At 41.7% G+C, this 15,169-nt stretch overlaps 2 protein-coding genes across 3 annotated transcripts in view; both read left to right on the top strand.

Annotated features, from left to right (window-relative positions):
• The first annotated feature begins 130 nt into the window (after window positions 1-130).
• Window positions 131-5,021, top strand: tmem177 (transmembrane protein 177). Of its 2 annotated transcripts, none has more exons than XM_037280746.1 (3): window positions 131-185; window positions 2,538-2,777; window positions 3,085-5,021. In XM_037280746.1, exons 2-3 carry the CDS (start codon window positions 2,577-2,579, stop codon window positions 3,814-3,816), a joined length of 933 nt encoding a protein of 310 aa, XP_037136641.1. In that variant the 5' UTR covers window positions 131-185; window positions 2,538-2,576; the 3' UTR covers window positions 3,817-5,021. The 2 variants fall into 2 exon arrangements, with proteins under 2 accessions (XP_037136641.1, XP_037136640.1); XM_037280745.1 differs by lacking the exon at window positions 131-185 and adding an exon at window positions 1,832-1,995.
• Window positions 5,022-5,568: 547 nt separating this feature from the next.
• The window catches only part of ptpn4a (protein tyrosine phosphatase non-receptor type 4a), a 32,631-nt gene continuing 23,030 nt past the window's right edge, over window positions 5,569-15,169 (top strand). The window contains exon 1 of the mRNA XM_037280730.1: window positions 5,569-6,092. The gene's annotated coding sequence lies outside the window, so the exon portion shown is untranslated. The remainder of the gene's footprint in view (window positions 6,093-15,169) is intronic.

Below are 15,169 nucleotides of genomic sequence, written 5' to 3'. Positions count from 1 at the left end.
CACTTGAAATTATTTTAACAGCACGTTTTACGACTCAGCATTGTATATCTGTGAGCAATAAACAACAACAAGCTTTTTGACTTTGTTCTTATGTCCTTCTTCATGTTTAGCATGTAGAAGTCTCTCTAAGTCTTGACAAAACTCCCCTTCCGATGAAATGGACTGCTCCCCAAGTCTTTAAAGAGGTACGGTCAAAGGAAGAGGAGACGAAAATATGTGGTTTTGATAGTTTTTTGTTTGTTTGTTTTATTTGTACTCACCATCACAGGATAATAATATTTAATAATCGTTGCAACCTTCTTAATGTAATGAACACTTTTATTTTATTCAAAATAATTAGTTTTGGCCCATTTCAGGCAACTTTTTTATTTAATTGCCTCATTTTAGTAACAACCTTGTAAGTAACAGATTGCTTATGCTGTTGACACTATAACGACACATGATTCAACCCCCAAAATAATTTTAAATATAGACAAATAACATTAAAAATGATCATTTAGGTAACAATCGAGTCTCAAGATTTAACCTTATTTCCCTCATTTAGTGACTGCTTCTACCTTCTACTTGTTTTTATTTTTAGTGAAGAGCATAAACAGGCTTAATGCATTGATTGATATTTGCTGTTGATCAACAGAATTGTTGCTCCTGTATGACAATGTAATGTTTAAAAATGCATTTATTACACCTGAACACACACAAAATTCGTTTTAATAAAATGCAGAATGGCCCACTGACACAATTACATAAATATTATAGGATAAGACTGGTTTGTTTCATTTCACACTTGATTAGTAAACAGGCACTCCTGAGACTCAGTTATTTGTGTCCAAGCAATTAAAAAGTAAAATTTCCACACTATGTCTTTGTTAAAAAGGACATGTTTGAACATTCACGTCATCGTGGCTAGTGATGTTGGTGTGCAAGAGTGGTGCATGATTGCAGAGTGCATCTTTAAGTGCATGCAGCTATATGGAGGAAGATACCCTTACAGTGCACATGCATGTCCAGAAATGTAGATTCATTACCCTCTTCATATACCTCTCAATGCTGTAAGCTGCTCTCTGAAATCTCATGAGTACTCATAGTCTGAACACACAACAGACATTTTATCTCATCCAGATCACAGGGGTTATTTTTTGTTGTTGTCTTGGTTTGGAATACAAAGGGGGTATTATAAATTATACTTGGCATACAGTGGGTATAGTAAAACATTACTGTACACACATATTTACAGTATGTTTTATTCCTTTAGTCCTTCTCTTTCTCACCGACCTACACCTTCTCTTGCCTGTTTCCATGGAGACAGCCTGTGAGCAGGATTTTTCACTTGGAACATCTTAGCTGATCACAATAAAACACACACGTAGGCTTTGCGCTTACCTTTAAGCCTTTAAGCATTAATGATAAGAGTTTCAGATGCACGTATCAATTGTTCAATTATCCTTAATTTACATTATCTGTACGTTAAGGATCCTTTCTTTTTGCAAAGGGTTAAGGTAACACTAGTAAAACAATACTATAATATACCTTCTAGAAATATGGACAAAAAACAATGGTCGGTTCATCAAACTACAATAAAACAATAATTTTCACACTGTTTTGTATGGTTTGTTGTCGTAAAATACGTGTTTCATTTAATTTATGAATATTGTTGGTCAGGCAATTACGGTTTGCTTCGTCACTCCTAATGGATGTCGCGGTGATGAACAGTTTCTTGTAGTCAACAAACATAACTTAAAAGACACACACTATGTAAGATTTAAATTTGAAATAATGAAAAATGTGTAAAGATTACTCCCTGTTGCCCACAGTCGTAAAACTGTCGCGCCGAAGCAGTACGGCAGCGCTGTCGATTTACGACCAGACAGGTAGTGTGGTGTAATGATCGCAGCTGTCCTTGAAATCTTACACGAAACATGATAGTTTTAGGGCATCGCTAACCTCTAAATGCAGTTTTTGTTTTTGTGTGGTGTTTAATTTCTACGGAGCAAAACCGTGTAAGTAACCGCCTGTTAGCTACCGTTAAATGTATAGTTTAGAGTTGTATGTACAGTGTAAGTCGTCATTGACGTATTTCTTTTTAAATAACGTGATCGTGTTAAGCTAAGATCGACATGATCGGGAAATGGTAAAGAGGCGTTTTATTAAATTCAGTGTGAAGACCTGCTTTGGGTCAGATTAGCATCACAATGTAATGATTATTCGGGAGTATCGGTTTACGACGAAGTAATCCAAACCGTGTACGTAGGTCGAAACGTGGCGAAGTACGACACTAGGCTACGCTAAAACTATGCTGTGAATAATAATAGTAGGAAAGTCATAAGTACCAGCAATGCTGAAAAGACGCTTCGATGTCATAAATCAAAAACAAAATGAAACGCTTTATGCTGTGGTGTGCATTTTTGTGTTATGCCACATGCAAACAGGTTCATTTCATCTCTAAATTTAATAATGATCTTTATAATCTATTCTATTCTTATGAAAATCAACAACATGGGGTGTGATTGGTACCTAAGACATGTCATCTACCTCCACAGATTGTCTCCTAGAAATCGAGCACCAAATAAAATACACACATGGCATCTAACTTCCTCAAGTATGCAGTGCTTCTGCAGAAGTACAGAACACCGCTGCTCGTGGCGAGCTGCGGCGGTGTCTTTGCGGCCAACATGTTCTACCACGTCTTTCCTGACGTGTCGTACCGCCAGCTGTACCAAGCCTGGTACAAAGGAGAGCCAGTCACCCTGTCTGACAAGCTAGAGGACCTTTTCCAGCAGGTACTTGTGAAAACTTTCATTTTTTCCCCCTAATACAATATCCATAGCAGCACCAGCTTCAATGGTGTCTTGTAGCGTGGCATTGTATGAGAATTATTTTACTGCAGAAGGCACAGTTCTTCTTTTTGTATTGTGGCAGGAAATAGTCAGCTAAAAACTGAAGATATATTTTGCAGCGGTCACTTTGACACAATCGGGCTTGATGAGCCTGCTGTGCCACTTCCCATAAATTCACGAAGTGCGTATTAACAATAGAAGAGATCCCAGTGACATACTAAAATCTGTGTGTGATTCCTGTTATTCATAGGTGCTAAAGGACTACAATGCCAGCTCATCCAAGAACCTTTCTGCCTTTGCCTCCTTTGGTTTCCACCCAGTCAGCGCTGGTGTCCCATGGCTCCCTGCAGGGGCCCAAATCGGCATCCCGGCAAACTTTAACAGCACGGCCGATGACCACAGTGGCATCACGAACCGGACTATTTTCATCAATGGCAAAACAGTGGAGTGGGACAGTGACGCCGGCATGACTCTCAGGGACTCCCTGGTGTTCTCCACCCAAGCACAGAAATTTGCCATAGCGCGAGAGGTGGCGCGTTTGCAATCGGGCGTACCCATCGTGAGCGCTGCCGTTGCCCCCGTTTGCCTGGGTGGCGTTTGGGTGTACAGTGTAGTACTGAAGCAAGTGTTCAATCTCCACGCCAGCCCCGTTTTGTTGCGTGGAGCCGTGAACCTCGTGGCGCTGGGCCTGGGCGCCGTGTCCTACTTCCTTACCGCGGACGCCGTCGCACAGTGGTCCGATTACCGCTCAGACCGGCGGGCCGCCGGGGTGTCCCACGACTACGCCAAGGGCGGAGTGGAGTTTTACGACAAGATTCTGTCCAGAAACAAAAGTCTGCGTGCACTCATGGGACAGAAAGGACAAGAGATGTATGCGCCCAGCGGGAACCTATTTCCTGCAAACATCCTTCAGCTCAAGCACACGCCGTATACCTCGAGGAGGGAGGGCATCCTCACTCTAATGAAAAATGACAAGATTTAAGTTGACTTCTATAGGAGTAGCTTTTTAAGCAAACAAAAGCCCCACCAACCCATTTTATTTTTTCATGTATTTTAATAGAAATTCCGCGATTAGGTTAACAAAATATGTGAACCTATATGTGTGATTTCATGTTATTTTGTCCCCTTTTTTTGTTGGGTTGTATACAGATAAAGCTTATTTGCTGAAAATGGCCAATTATTATGCCTGCCCAGCAAAGCGTTTACTTCTAATGCAATAGCCTGCTGTGAAATTACCTTTAAGTGCCGCAGTGCACATCCGCCTCTTCAGACATTAATTAAACCCTCTACAAGAAAAATAATCGGACTATGATAGAGCATATTTGGAGAAAGACATGCATATCGCGAGTGCGTCGTTCCCCATTGAAAAGAATCTTTGTGCTACACTGCACGTCCTTATTTTTCCCTGTGGTCTTTTTCCCCTCGTCCTCATCTGTACCACCCCGCCCCCTCTCAGCTCAAGAAAACAATCTTAGCTAACGAAAAACGTGTTTAAGTATGCACACATTTGCATGACTGGCTAATTTGTTGAGCGATAATCATCTTAATATCCAGCTCGGTGGGACCTTGGAACTCATCACGCCACACTCCCCGAGGTCATCCGTCTGCATATTAACGAGGCTCCGATATGTGTTTTAATTACATTTCTAGTCAGGTACCCCCAGGATTCAACTAAATATAGCAGCTTGTAATGAATAATATTGCAGAAGAGATATGTTGGACTACTGGATAACATGTCTGGCTCTCAGTTTGCAGGTTCATTGTTCAGATTTCAGCTCGGGCCTTCCTGTGTAGAGTTTTATTGAACACTAAATTTTCCATTGGAGACGGTGGGTGTGGATGTCTTTCTTTTTTTTTTTTTTTTTGTCTAGATGTCCCCCGTGATTGACTGGCAACCAGTCAAAGTACGGAACTTGTAAGATTTCCCCATGTATGGAAATTCCCTATTTGTCAATACGCTGTCTTAAGCAGTGCCATTGTTTGGCCATCCACAATGACAAAGGTCAGCCGATATTCCGTACCCCTGTGAGCTAAGGGCTCTTATGGTTGGAGAAATTTGGAGGGCTGAGACAATATTTAAACAGGTGTATAATTTTGGGGGTAAAAATGCAATGTATGAAAGAAAAATCTTGCCTTGACTTTGAATGCATGCAAACAACAATCAGGCAAAGAAAGGCTCTCACTTCATTATTGTGGCTCTGGTTTTTGTTTGTGTGTGTGTTACTTTGAGCTGTTCCTATCATCAACAGTGGGCTCACTGTCTCCTCTTCATCTTCTTATACTTCATAGTGCGCCATTGACAGGGACAGTACAAAGGCCCATTGTTTTGCTGTAATGCACTGGCTGTTATTACATTGTGCGCCACATGAGGCCACTCCAGCCCACACCAGGACGTGTCCTCCTTACAAGAAATATGAATTACACGGCGACTCAGTCTAAAATTGTGAATGAATACGCTTGAGGAATTTTTTATTGATTAAAAAAAGAACAAATACGAATAATAATATTTGAAGATGGATCATTAAATGGATAGTAAACGATCACTTGTGAAATGAGGTTACACGTTACCGTAACGTCCCCTTGTAATGAACGACAATATACCCCCAACATCCGGGTCTCCCGAGGAGCTCCATACATATAAGGATTACGCCTATTTACCTGGGTGCGCTCCATACCCAACAGCGCGCCTCCCGCTTTTGTTGCCCCGCCTCCGCGCACGCCATTACACCGCCGTCGCCGCTGCTTTGTCGCTCCGATGAGCAGCTGCAGTGAGACCGAGCGAGGCTGACGCCAACCAGCGAGCGCACAAAGTCAGAAACGCAAGATTTTGGGGTTAAATCGTCAAAGTGGTTTACTTTTGATATCATACGTGTATTAATTTATTTATTCTTTGCGGTCTTAACCGGTTTTACATTATCAGTCTGAGGTGACCGATATTGGCCGCATTTAGCCAATGCTGACTGCGGGGGCTCGCGTTTTGTGGATTATCATCCGTGGCTGCCGAGGCAGTGGTGGCATGGTCGCGGCCGGAGGAGGCCCCTCTCTGCCGGATGGATGTGCGTGAGGCAGCGGCGGACTGCGATCACTTTTGAAGAACGACCGTCCGTTGTAACGATGCCCAGGTCTCGTCGGCATCCGCGGGCGAACTCCTCTTGAATGTTCGGGGTTCGTCGCCCTACCCACAAAGACCAGTTATTTCCTCACACGGCGAACATTTTATTCCTTGAAAACTGGACGCCCCCGGAGCAGTTTATGACGGTAAGAAAAAAAAAGGACCACAGCTTTTTGAAACTACTTTTTTTAACCCTCGTTACAGACAGCTGACGTTACCTAGCTTAGCCGGCTAGCTCGGCGCTGTCACTTTGCTCCATGTTGCTTCACGCCGCTCAATTTTTCCTATAATCATTACCTTAACGCTTCAATGAGTTCCCAAATGCACCATCCACATGTATTTAATGAGTGCTACGTCTAAAATGTATAATGCCAATAGACATCACTAGTGTGTAGCGCTCTTGTTTGCTAACGCTGCTTTGCCCATTCAACACATCGCAGTTACTTCTAGACACCAAACACTTTAAAATGATCAATTATGCACATTGTTGCCGTTTAATCACCAATCGATGCTCCAGCCTTTCATGTGTCGACATAAATGGCGCCCTTTGGCTAATATATCATTCATGGTAACGTTACAAGTGTACAATAAGCCCCTTTAATGACAGCCCCGTTAGTGGTGAATAGTGCCGGTTGTATGTCTTTAAATATGACGCACATGGAAGAAGATAACGAATTAACAATTAACGAGAGCTTCATGCTTATTTATGCACGCTTTATGGAAGATCGTTTCAATTGAACTATGCATTTTCCATCCCCGTTCATTTGGAATCATTACGGCTTTCCTGGCACCCCTTTGTCTTTAAGGATGCCTATGATTAATTGCACTGAGCAGTTGCTAATCAAACAGTGGCGTGGTGTTCCGTAATGCCAGTGAAGCAAGGCTGCATGCGATTGAGGAGTCTCTCTCTCTTTCTCTCTCTTTCTCTCTCTCTTTCTCTCTCTCCCCCCCATCTCTCTCTCTCCCCCTCCCCCCTCTCCCTCTCGATGACGTAATCCTCCACCATCCGTGCTACATCTTTTGGGTCGCAGTCGTCCCCTCTGCTGCCTGCTGCAGCTGATATCATATTCATATCATATCTTCTCCTGCCCGTTTGTGTGCATACACAGCCCTCGCGTTTTATTGCATTTTTACATTCAGTTTTTGGACAGGCTTTATCCTTCAATGGAGGGTTGCTAGATTGATGAGCAGTCACATCAGGGATGTGTTTTCCTTCAAAGCAACCACTTGATGTTTCAAATTAAAACTTCTTTCAGATTATGATAAATAAAACATTTTGTGTTCAGTCTTTGTTCGGCGCAAGATGCAGGATTCCCGAAGAGGTTCCGGTAGGCAGTCGAGGGCCCTTGTGGTGATGATGCCAGAGAAAGAAGGGTGGTAAACTTCTCGAGATGAGTTAGAGAAAAGTTCGGAGTAATCTTGGCAGTGGTGGTGGCTCAACATAAGGTAGAGGAAAAATAAAGCATTGTTTGTGATTTATTTATTTCAGAAATCTGCATATACAAAAGTGGTCAGTCATAAATGGAATAAATAGTGTTTGAATCCCTGTACAGACTTTGCACACCTTATTTCTTGTCTTGCTGAAATTAGTCCCCATGCACGTGGGTAATTGTACACCCTGCTCTGTACTGCCGGTCAAATGGCAAGTTTTGTTACCATGGCAACAAGGGATGAATCTTGTTGCTTGAGACTAAAGCATAGTCCAGCGTGTGCCACACCAGCGAGGTAATCTACTCAATTAAGAGTATCTTTGACAGTGCAGACTTACTAACATTGTAATAAGGCTTACTCATGAATAATAGTGCAAATGCAACTTATTACTGTACACTCATTTGAAGTCATAAAGGGAACCTTAAGTGCCAAAGGGAAGGGTGTTTACGCAGAGGCATAGCTACAGTGCAGCACGTTTTACCGAGAATGTTGGTGTAGAAAAAGGAAGGGGGGGTTCTTTTTTTAGATATTGTGTCTAGTCTTCAGTGTTTATTAAACAACCCGTATTCACACACTGCTGAGAAAAATGACAAACATGCAATGTCCTGTTGATTATGCAGAAAAAAATAGTTGATCCTGTAATAAATTATTATACACCAACATCTCTTGTTTTAAGTAAGAATTTATATACGGACTACTAGTAATTCATTAGTTATTTGTTTCAAATGCGTGACTGGACTAATTTCAGATGGAGTGGTGTTTACCTTTAAGAGCCCTTCATTTATTTGACTGGGACCAGGCTTCCTTTGACCGTTGCCGTCCGCTGGTGACAGCCTTGTCAAAGAGCCGCCTGTTCATGTTTAACCAAGTGGACCAGCTGCCCGTCCATCCGACTGGAACCCCTCCCCCTGGAAAGCTCGCAGTCCAGTCTGGACTTGTGCGCGGGCGGGATGTCTGTTTGCAGAGCTATCGATAGAACCGTTTTGTCCCATTCATCTTGAACGCCAAGGGACCTTTTGGCACGTTACTCCAGCTTCGGTTTCAGCTCGATCCTCGAACGCTGCACATCTTGTAACTGTAATGACATGAAATGCGGCCTGCTAGAGCACTCCGATTATCTCTTGTCCTGATTCGACGTCCTTCCAGTCTGGCCCACCAGCGCGGCACAAATGAAAGTGGACTCACAGCCATCACTAACTATTCAGCCAGATGCCTCAGAGAGAGTCAGTTGGTCTGTGGTCAGTCCTTCTGTTTGTCCGTTGATGCGGCCACACAGTTAAAATAGTATTTCAACTGACACAACAGGAGCGCCATCACTGGCCCTTGAACGTCGCTGTGATTTACTCCATTTTGAATAAAAAGTATGTACTCTATATATAGCCGGACATGCTAGCGCTATATAGATTGCATCATTTCAGTGCGGTTGACCATCTTCTGTTGGATAGCTTAGAAAGGCAGTAAATCTTTTAAGACTTTATAGTTGCTCAGAATCTTTTACAGAGAACTTGATCTAGACGCCCTTTTTCCAGAGATTATATTAGGACTCTAAACTGCTAGGTTCCATAACCTCTGTAAAATTCTAACTGCAATGTATAATCTCATGGAAGTATTCTTATTCGTTCTATAAATAAAATTTTGAGCTGACTACATGAATAGTTGCTGTCCAAAAGATGGTGTATTACTGTTACTGGAATGAAAATAAAATTGATTTTACTCATTTATCATTGTGTTAATAAAGTGGCAGGTGCATAGCAATGATAACACTATGGTTACCTGGCGCTAACGTCAAACGATGAAGTCAACCCTTACTTGCTGACACCTATTCGGGAAGTATTTCCCCACAACCGCTGTGGGCAGATTATAATATCCCAGATTTTTTTATTGTGGTGCGTAAAGCCCAACCCCCACATCTGCACACCTCAGGTATGTAAGTACAGCTGGCTTCCAGGAGTTTTACTCCGGTGCTAGTTTTGACTTGTCCTCTGCTGATGTTGCCCCGCTACATTCAAGAAGCGGAACTCAGCAACGCATCTGAATTTACTAGCACATGTGGTGACCGACTTTTTAAAAAAAAGTCTTATGCTTTGCAGAGCACTAACTTGTTAGCGTGTTCGATTTTTGCTTTTGAAGCGAGTGTTATTCTTGTAGTCAGAATACCAAAAGAGGTTAAAACCCACAGTTGTTTCTGCACTGCTGGTCAGAACCAGGCAGAGTTTGCTTTGTCTCATTTTGCGCTTCACATACTGCTGAAGTCTTCTGTTGATATGGCTATTTATTGGACATGCAGGGAGGCAGAGTTTTTTTTTTTTGCTGGGACAGACAGGAAAAAGAACAGAGCGAGTAACATCAACTGCATAAACACATACTGTGTCAGATTTGATATCAATGTGGACTGGGAGGGCAGCGCTGCTACATAAACCCTGTGAGCAAGGAATGCGCTACGATGCAAATGGGACAGGACAGGGCATGTGTAGTGTTTAGTATTCAGATATGTGTTCATCTTGATTTGGTGATAAGGCCAACAAAATCAACTGAGGATGTCTGAATGAAAAGAAAGCTCGGGCAGAGAGAACAGTCGGTCACCATTTGTTAAGACAAAGCATGTCACAGTATACTTAAGTTCTGTGTGGCCATCATTTTCTTTACGTTGACAGCCGACAAAAGTTCGTGTTTTACGAACCCATAAATTAGCAGAAGCAATTCCTACTAAATGTCTAGCCAGTCGTTGGCATTTTTGGAGCTGCATCTTGGCTCCTAACCATTTTCCCGACACTGCTATTTCTGGGACTATTCTTACTTGGCTCTGTGTGTGCGAGGAAGCATAAACAATTCCGCATCCAACTTTAACACTGAAACAAACAAAACAAACATTGATGTGATTTCATGTGAGGATCCTAGCTTCTACTTTGCGACGTCTGACGTTCGGATGATCACGACTAGCTCGATTTGATCACCTCACATTTCGAAAATCGTCAATTAATCGTGGACAATGTGTACACTGTACGCATTCAAATTTGGACAGACGTTTTCTGGCTCCCATTCTGTCGATAATGTGTGTCGGACAGCCTTGAGTTTGGAGCCGGGTATAAATAAAAAAAACATTGCTGTGATTCAGGTTGGATCTGTGCATGTATACGCTCAGTGGGGGGGGGCAGGCAGCCTGACTGTGGGGCAGGCTATCAGGACTTGAGGCAACAGGGAGGGATAATAACAGAAGCTGTTACATTCTTGTGGTTTCTCTGATTTCAGCATGGGGGTGGGGGGGTGGGGTTTTTTGGCCAGCTCTGTCTGCTCTCTGTCCGCCTCAGCCCCAGCAGAAGCCGCTAAGAAAGAGGACAATACATAACAGCTCTTGGACACTTTAATACGGGACACATGATCGTAACCGGGGTCGTCTTTGCATATTTTAGCGCCACTTAAGCGTTAGCCTAGCAGCTGATTAACAGCGGCTAACCGACTTATAATTCTTCTTGATAGTTTTGTAGGTCATGCTTGTTCCTCAGGCTGATGAAGGGACATTCTCAGATGTTGGAGAATGTTCTTGATCAGAATGTTTTAGTACAGCTGCTCTCACTTTGTTTTCTGCTAATGATAAACTACAGTAGTAGGACAGAGGCCAGCTTCGTCAATATTAAATAGAACGGAAATCATTCTGCAAAGAGGATTCCCTTAAATGTCAAATGTTAAACTTCAAATTGGTGTGATACCAGCAAATCTCACAGCTGAAGGATTACCTCCTCATCTTTTGTTGTATATATTTTTTTTTCCGTTAGGTTTAGCGCGATGGGCAAGGGGAAAAGCGTAATGACATAAAATGTCAACAATACATTTATTATCATTATAATATTTCTAAATCTAGTTGCGATTGATTTAACATGTCTTGTATGGAAGTCACAATTTTGTGACAACACTTTATGATATATGCTGGTTGGGATTCATTTTTTTTCCGTCTGGCTTTTAGATGTTCTTATGTCTGTTCTCTGCTGGTATGCAGGATGTCTTTTTTTTCCCCATCATTGCATTGTTGTCTTTCAGTAGGTCTGTTTGTTTCTTTCTCGGATTAAGGTCACGTTTTCTTGCACAATAATGACTGTAATCTGGAATTGAATCAGTTTTATTGCTCCGCCTACTTTCAGATCAGACGTTGCACTAATCTTGTGCAAAATCAGATTAATCTAAAGGCGCCTATACTCGGCATTTGATGCAGTTGTCAGTAAAATATATTTTTTTACAGACATCTTGTGCATATTAATTTCTGTAATGTCACAGGCACATCTAACCCAAGCCACAAGTATTTAGCAACTTGGATGTCTCATTTTATGTGAAAAAGTGGGGGTTGTATTTCATGTATGCAAACAAACAAAACATAATCAACACACAAAACAAAAATCCGCATGAAAATGACAGAGTTTTAAACGATCCTTGTGACCAGTCATTACTCTGGCCACAGTCAGACTATTTAGAGTCAACGTTGCGTAAGCTCCTTAAATGCCGTGCAGTATTTGGTGTCAAAGCTGTGCCAGCGCTGATAAAATAAAAGCTGCACCTCTGAGTCTGGACTTTGGCCCTGTCCAATGATGCCAGCAGAAATAAAGCTTTGCTAAGAAAGCCTAGTGCTGGGAGATTTGGATCAGCTCTTTAACACATTAAGATGTGCATGCACCTTGTAATTTGCGTGCTGCAAATTGTGGCCAAGAATCTGGATTACTCCAGACATCAATTTCTTCTGTGTAAGGCCAAAATAATGCTTTCTCTGCATTATTTTTGAATCAGTGGCTAGAACAGAATGCCAGGTGGTTTTCAGCAGGTAAGCCCACGCTTTGCTGTTTTGGCCTCGTTTATCCATCAAAATGTATTCCACCCACATGCATCTCTTCATCTTCAACTCTTTGTGCAATCACGGGTACAAAGACATGCCCTAAAAAACCCCTCCCGCAAAGGCTAATGTAAGTTTTGTAACTTTGCACCATCCGAAATGGTTTGATATAGCTGCTCTGTTTTTCTATCATGTGTTGTTACTCTCATGTTGGCTGAGAGCCGATAAATAGTCTAGGAACAAACATGGCAACATTATTTGTGGTATCAAAGGGACAACCCGTACAATACAGGGGTGAGTTTGGTGAAAGCTACAGCGTCAGCCCTGTGTTCTAATCCATGAATGCAGGTTAGCTGATGCATGCTTTTCATTCACGCATACACAGAGAGTCATTTCATAAGGGCGCTCGCTCGTTCAAGCCTGATGTTCGCGTAGCTGTGGAAGGCATTTGAAACACAAAGCGGAAGCCCTAACATGGCTCGCCTGCCTGCTACCTGGCTTGTCTTATTTTTCATTTATGCCCTCATGGCCAAATATGATCGTGGACGCAACTAGTTTTGTAAATTTGTTGATTGACACTGGGATAGGTTCATTGAAATAATAGCACTGTCCATTTAGTGTTACATCAAGGGTGGGAGAAATAAGCCAGCGTTGCAGTGGTAAGTAAATAAGTCAACAATTTAAAGCTGTTGTCATATTTTGAAGATTGCTACCACCAGTCGCGTAATTACTGAAATCACATAGGGTAACTTAAAAACGTGTGCTAGCTTAATGCTAATGCACACTGCAAATTGCCTTTGGCTAAGCAAAAGATGTCCGAACACAAATGGTGCAGCAACACAGATCGACAATATAACGACACCCAGGAGCATATTTTATGTTCTTTATAAACTCGGTTGCAGTGAAATTGTCATTATTTTTAATTGAAAAAGAAACATGTTCTAATTGAATCATAGTCTTTAGAATTTTTGTTCTCACCCTCAGGTGATGTCGTTTTACGGTCAGTTCCGGTCTGTCAAACTGAAACAATACAAATGATGAAAATTGGAATTAAGATTTGTGTGCAAACTCAGTTTAATATTTATTGCTTAAATGATAACCACTGGCACATTGATTCTTACTTGGAATATTTCTAGATCTGAATTTCGTGAGTTTTAAGACCAGATACCGTGGGATTTGTTTGATCCGTTTTGTTCAAAACCCTTGTCACCTAATGCAGCGCACTAGGAAACTCTGCTTCCGCCCCCTGAGGAAGTTAAGTCTTATTGTTGGCTTCAGACCTCCTCAGAAGAGTTATTAAGTCTTCCCACTAACCCTTCTAAGTTTGACTGCTTGGCATTTTCTTTTGGTGTGCGTGCCGGCGGCTTGTGTCATTGTCTATGTGGAAGTTTACAAGTTAAATGTGACTTTCTGGCGGATACAGACAAAACCACAATGCTGTGCCTAGACTGGCTGGAAAATCCACAGAGGGAATTTTTCACTTCCTTTCGGCGACCCCGTTGGGTTGTTTTCAATCGTTACAGGAATATCATGGACATTTTTTTTTCTCATGTATTTTGTGAATAATTATGAAAGTCTTGTAAGTAGATGTGCAATCGACCACCTGTTTGTGGCCTAGCTTCATTTTAATTGTTCCGAAGACAATACAATTCATGGCTCGTCTCTTAAATAAATTAGAATATTATAAATATAGAAAACTTGGGTCAAGAGAAGTTCAGCCATTGAAGATGCCTATTTGTTGTGTAACTTTTTTTCAAGACTTTGAGTCTTTAGCAACTGTGGAGAATCGTTTTCTGAGTGACACACCATTTTATAATGTTTAGGTATGTCAAAGTGCGTGTGGAAATTGAACTTTTGGGATGGTGCCATCTTTGATGTTTCTCCACATGGGTGTTTTATGCATGTTTTTATATGAGCGTGTGTGTTCCCGCAGACAGGAGAGGTTGCAGAATTGTCTGTGTTTACGATAAGATGAGAGAGAGCGCTGGAGCAGCCCAGCAGAGAACAAGACTGTTGGGTCTTGGGACGCGCACACGCACACAGACACACAACAATTTGCAAGCGCTGCTGCCTGCAGGAAGCAATAATGTTAGCATGCTTCCGGAGATCCAGATCCTTCTCTCTGGGGAGTGCGGCTATCCAGTCCAGCTCAAAACTGACAGCAGAGCAGAATTGAGCAAAGACTCAAGCTGTAAAGCCCGAACAAAAAGTGATCAAAATGGTCATTTCTGCTTTCCATCGTTGCTCATTTCTTAAGGCAAATTCAACAATGTGCATCCTCAAAAGTGGGAATTTAAACAAATACGCAACTTTAATCAGTTTTCCACATGGGTCTTTTTCAAGCGTCCTGTTATGGCAAACATGTCCACCTAATTTCATGTTGGTCCGTAAAACTGGAGTCAGGGGATGTTTTTCTCTTTCTAGTTTTCCAGGACTCGCTTTATTGTGACTTTTAAGAGGGACATGTTGGAGAGCCTTAAATCTTTTTTTCATCAGGTTACAGACAGTTGTAATTTTTTTGGACATTTTGTGCATGTTGATCCCCTTGACAAAAACAACAAAAAAATGATTCTCAATTTCAAATTTGCCATAACAGTGAGTACGACGCCTCTCACCCAAAGGTACATCAAAAAATGGATGGATGAATCTTCATTTTGCACACTGCTGTATTTGTTGTTGAAGCGCAGAAAGCGAAAGAACTGCTATCAAAACAATTGCATTCCCCAAAGTATTGAGAGAAGCTACAAAAAAATAAACGTTGACTGAAATTTATTCAGGGACACTGGATGATTTTATGATTCATTCAGCTGTGGAAACATTTTTACCCCCATAGGAAATAAAAATAATATTTTTTTATATAATGTACCACTGCCTCTGCCACTGTATTGAGTTTGTTAATTTTATACAGCATACGATGAAATTAAATTTATGCACTCTCCAGTATGTATATGTCTTAAATTGGATGGCACAAAACTG

The sequence above is a fragment of the Syngnathus acus genome, chromosome 21 (genome assembly GCF_901709675.1).
Source record: "Syngnathus acus chromosome 21, fSynAcu1.2, whole genome shotgun sequence".
In the NCBI taxonomy this organism is placed as follows: domain Eukaryota; kingdom Metazoa; phylum Chordata; class Actinopteri; order Syngnathiformes; family Syngnathidae; genus Syngnathus; species Syngnathus acus.
Note: the sequence above shows the minus strand (reverse complement) of the source record. Positions and strands in the feature narration are given on the sequence as shown.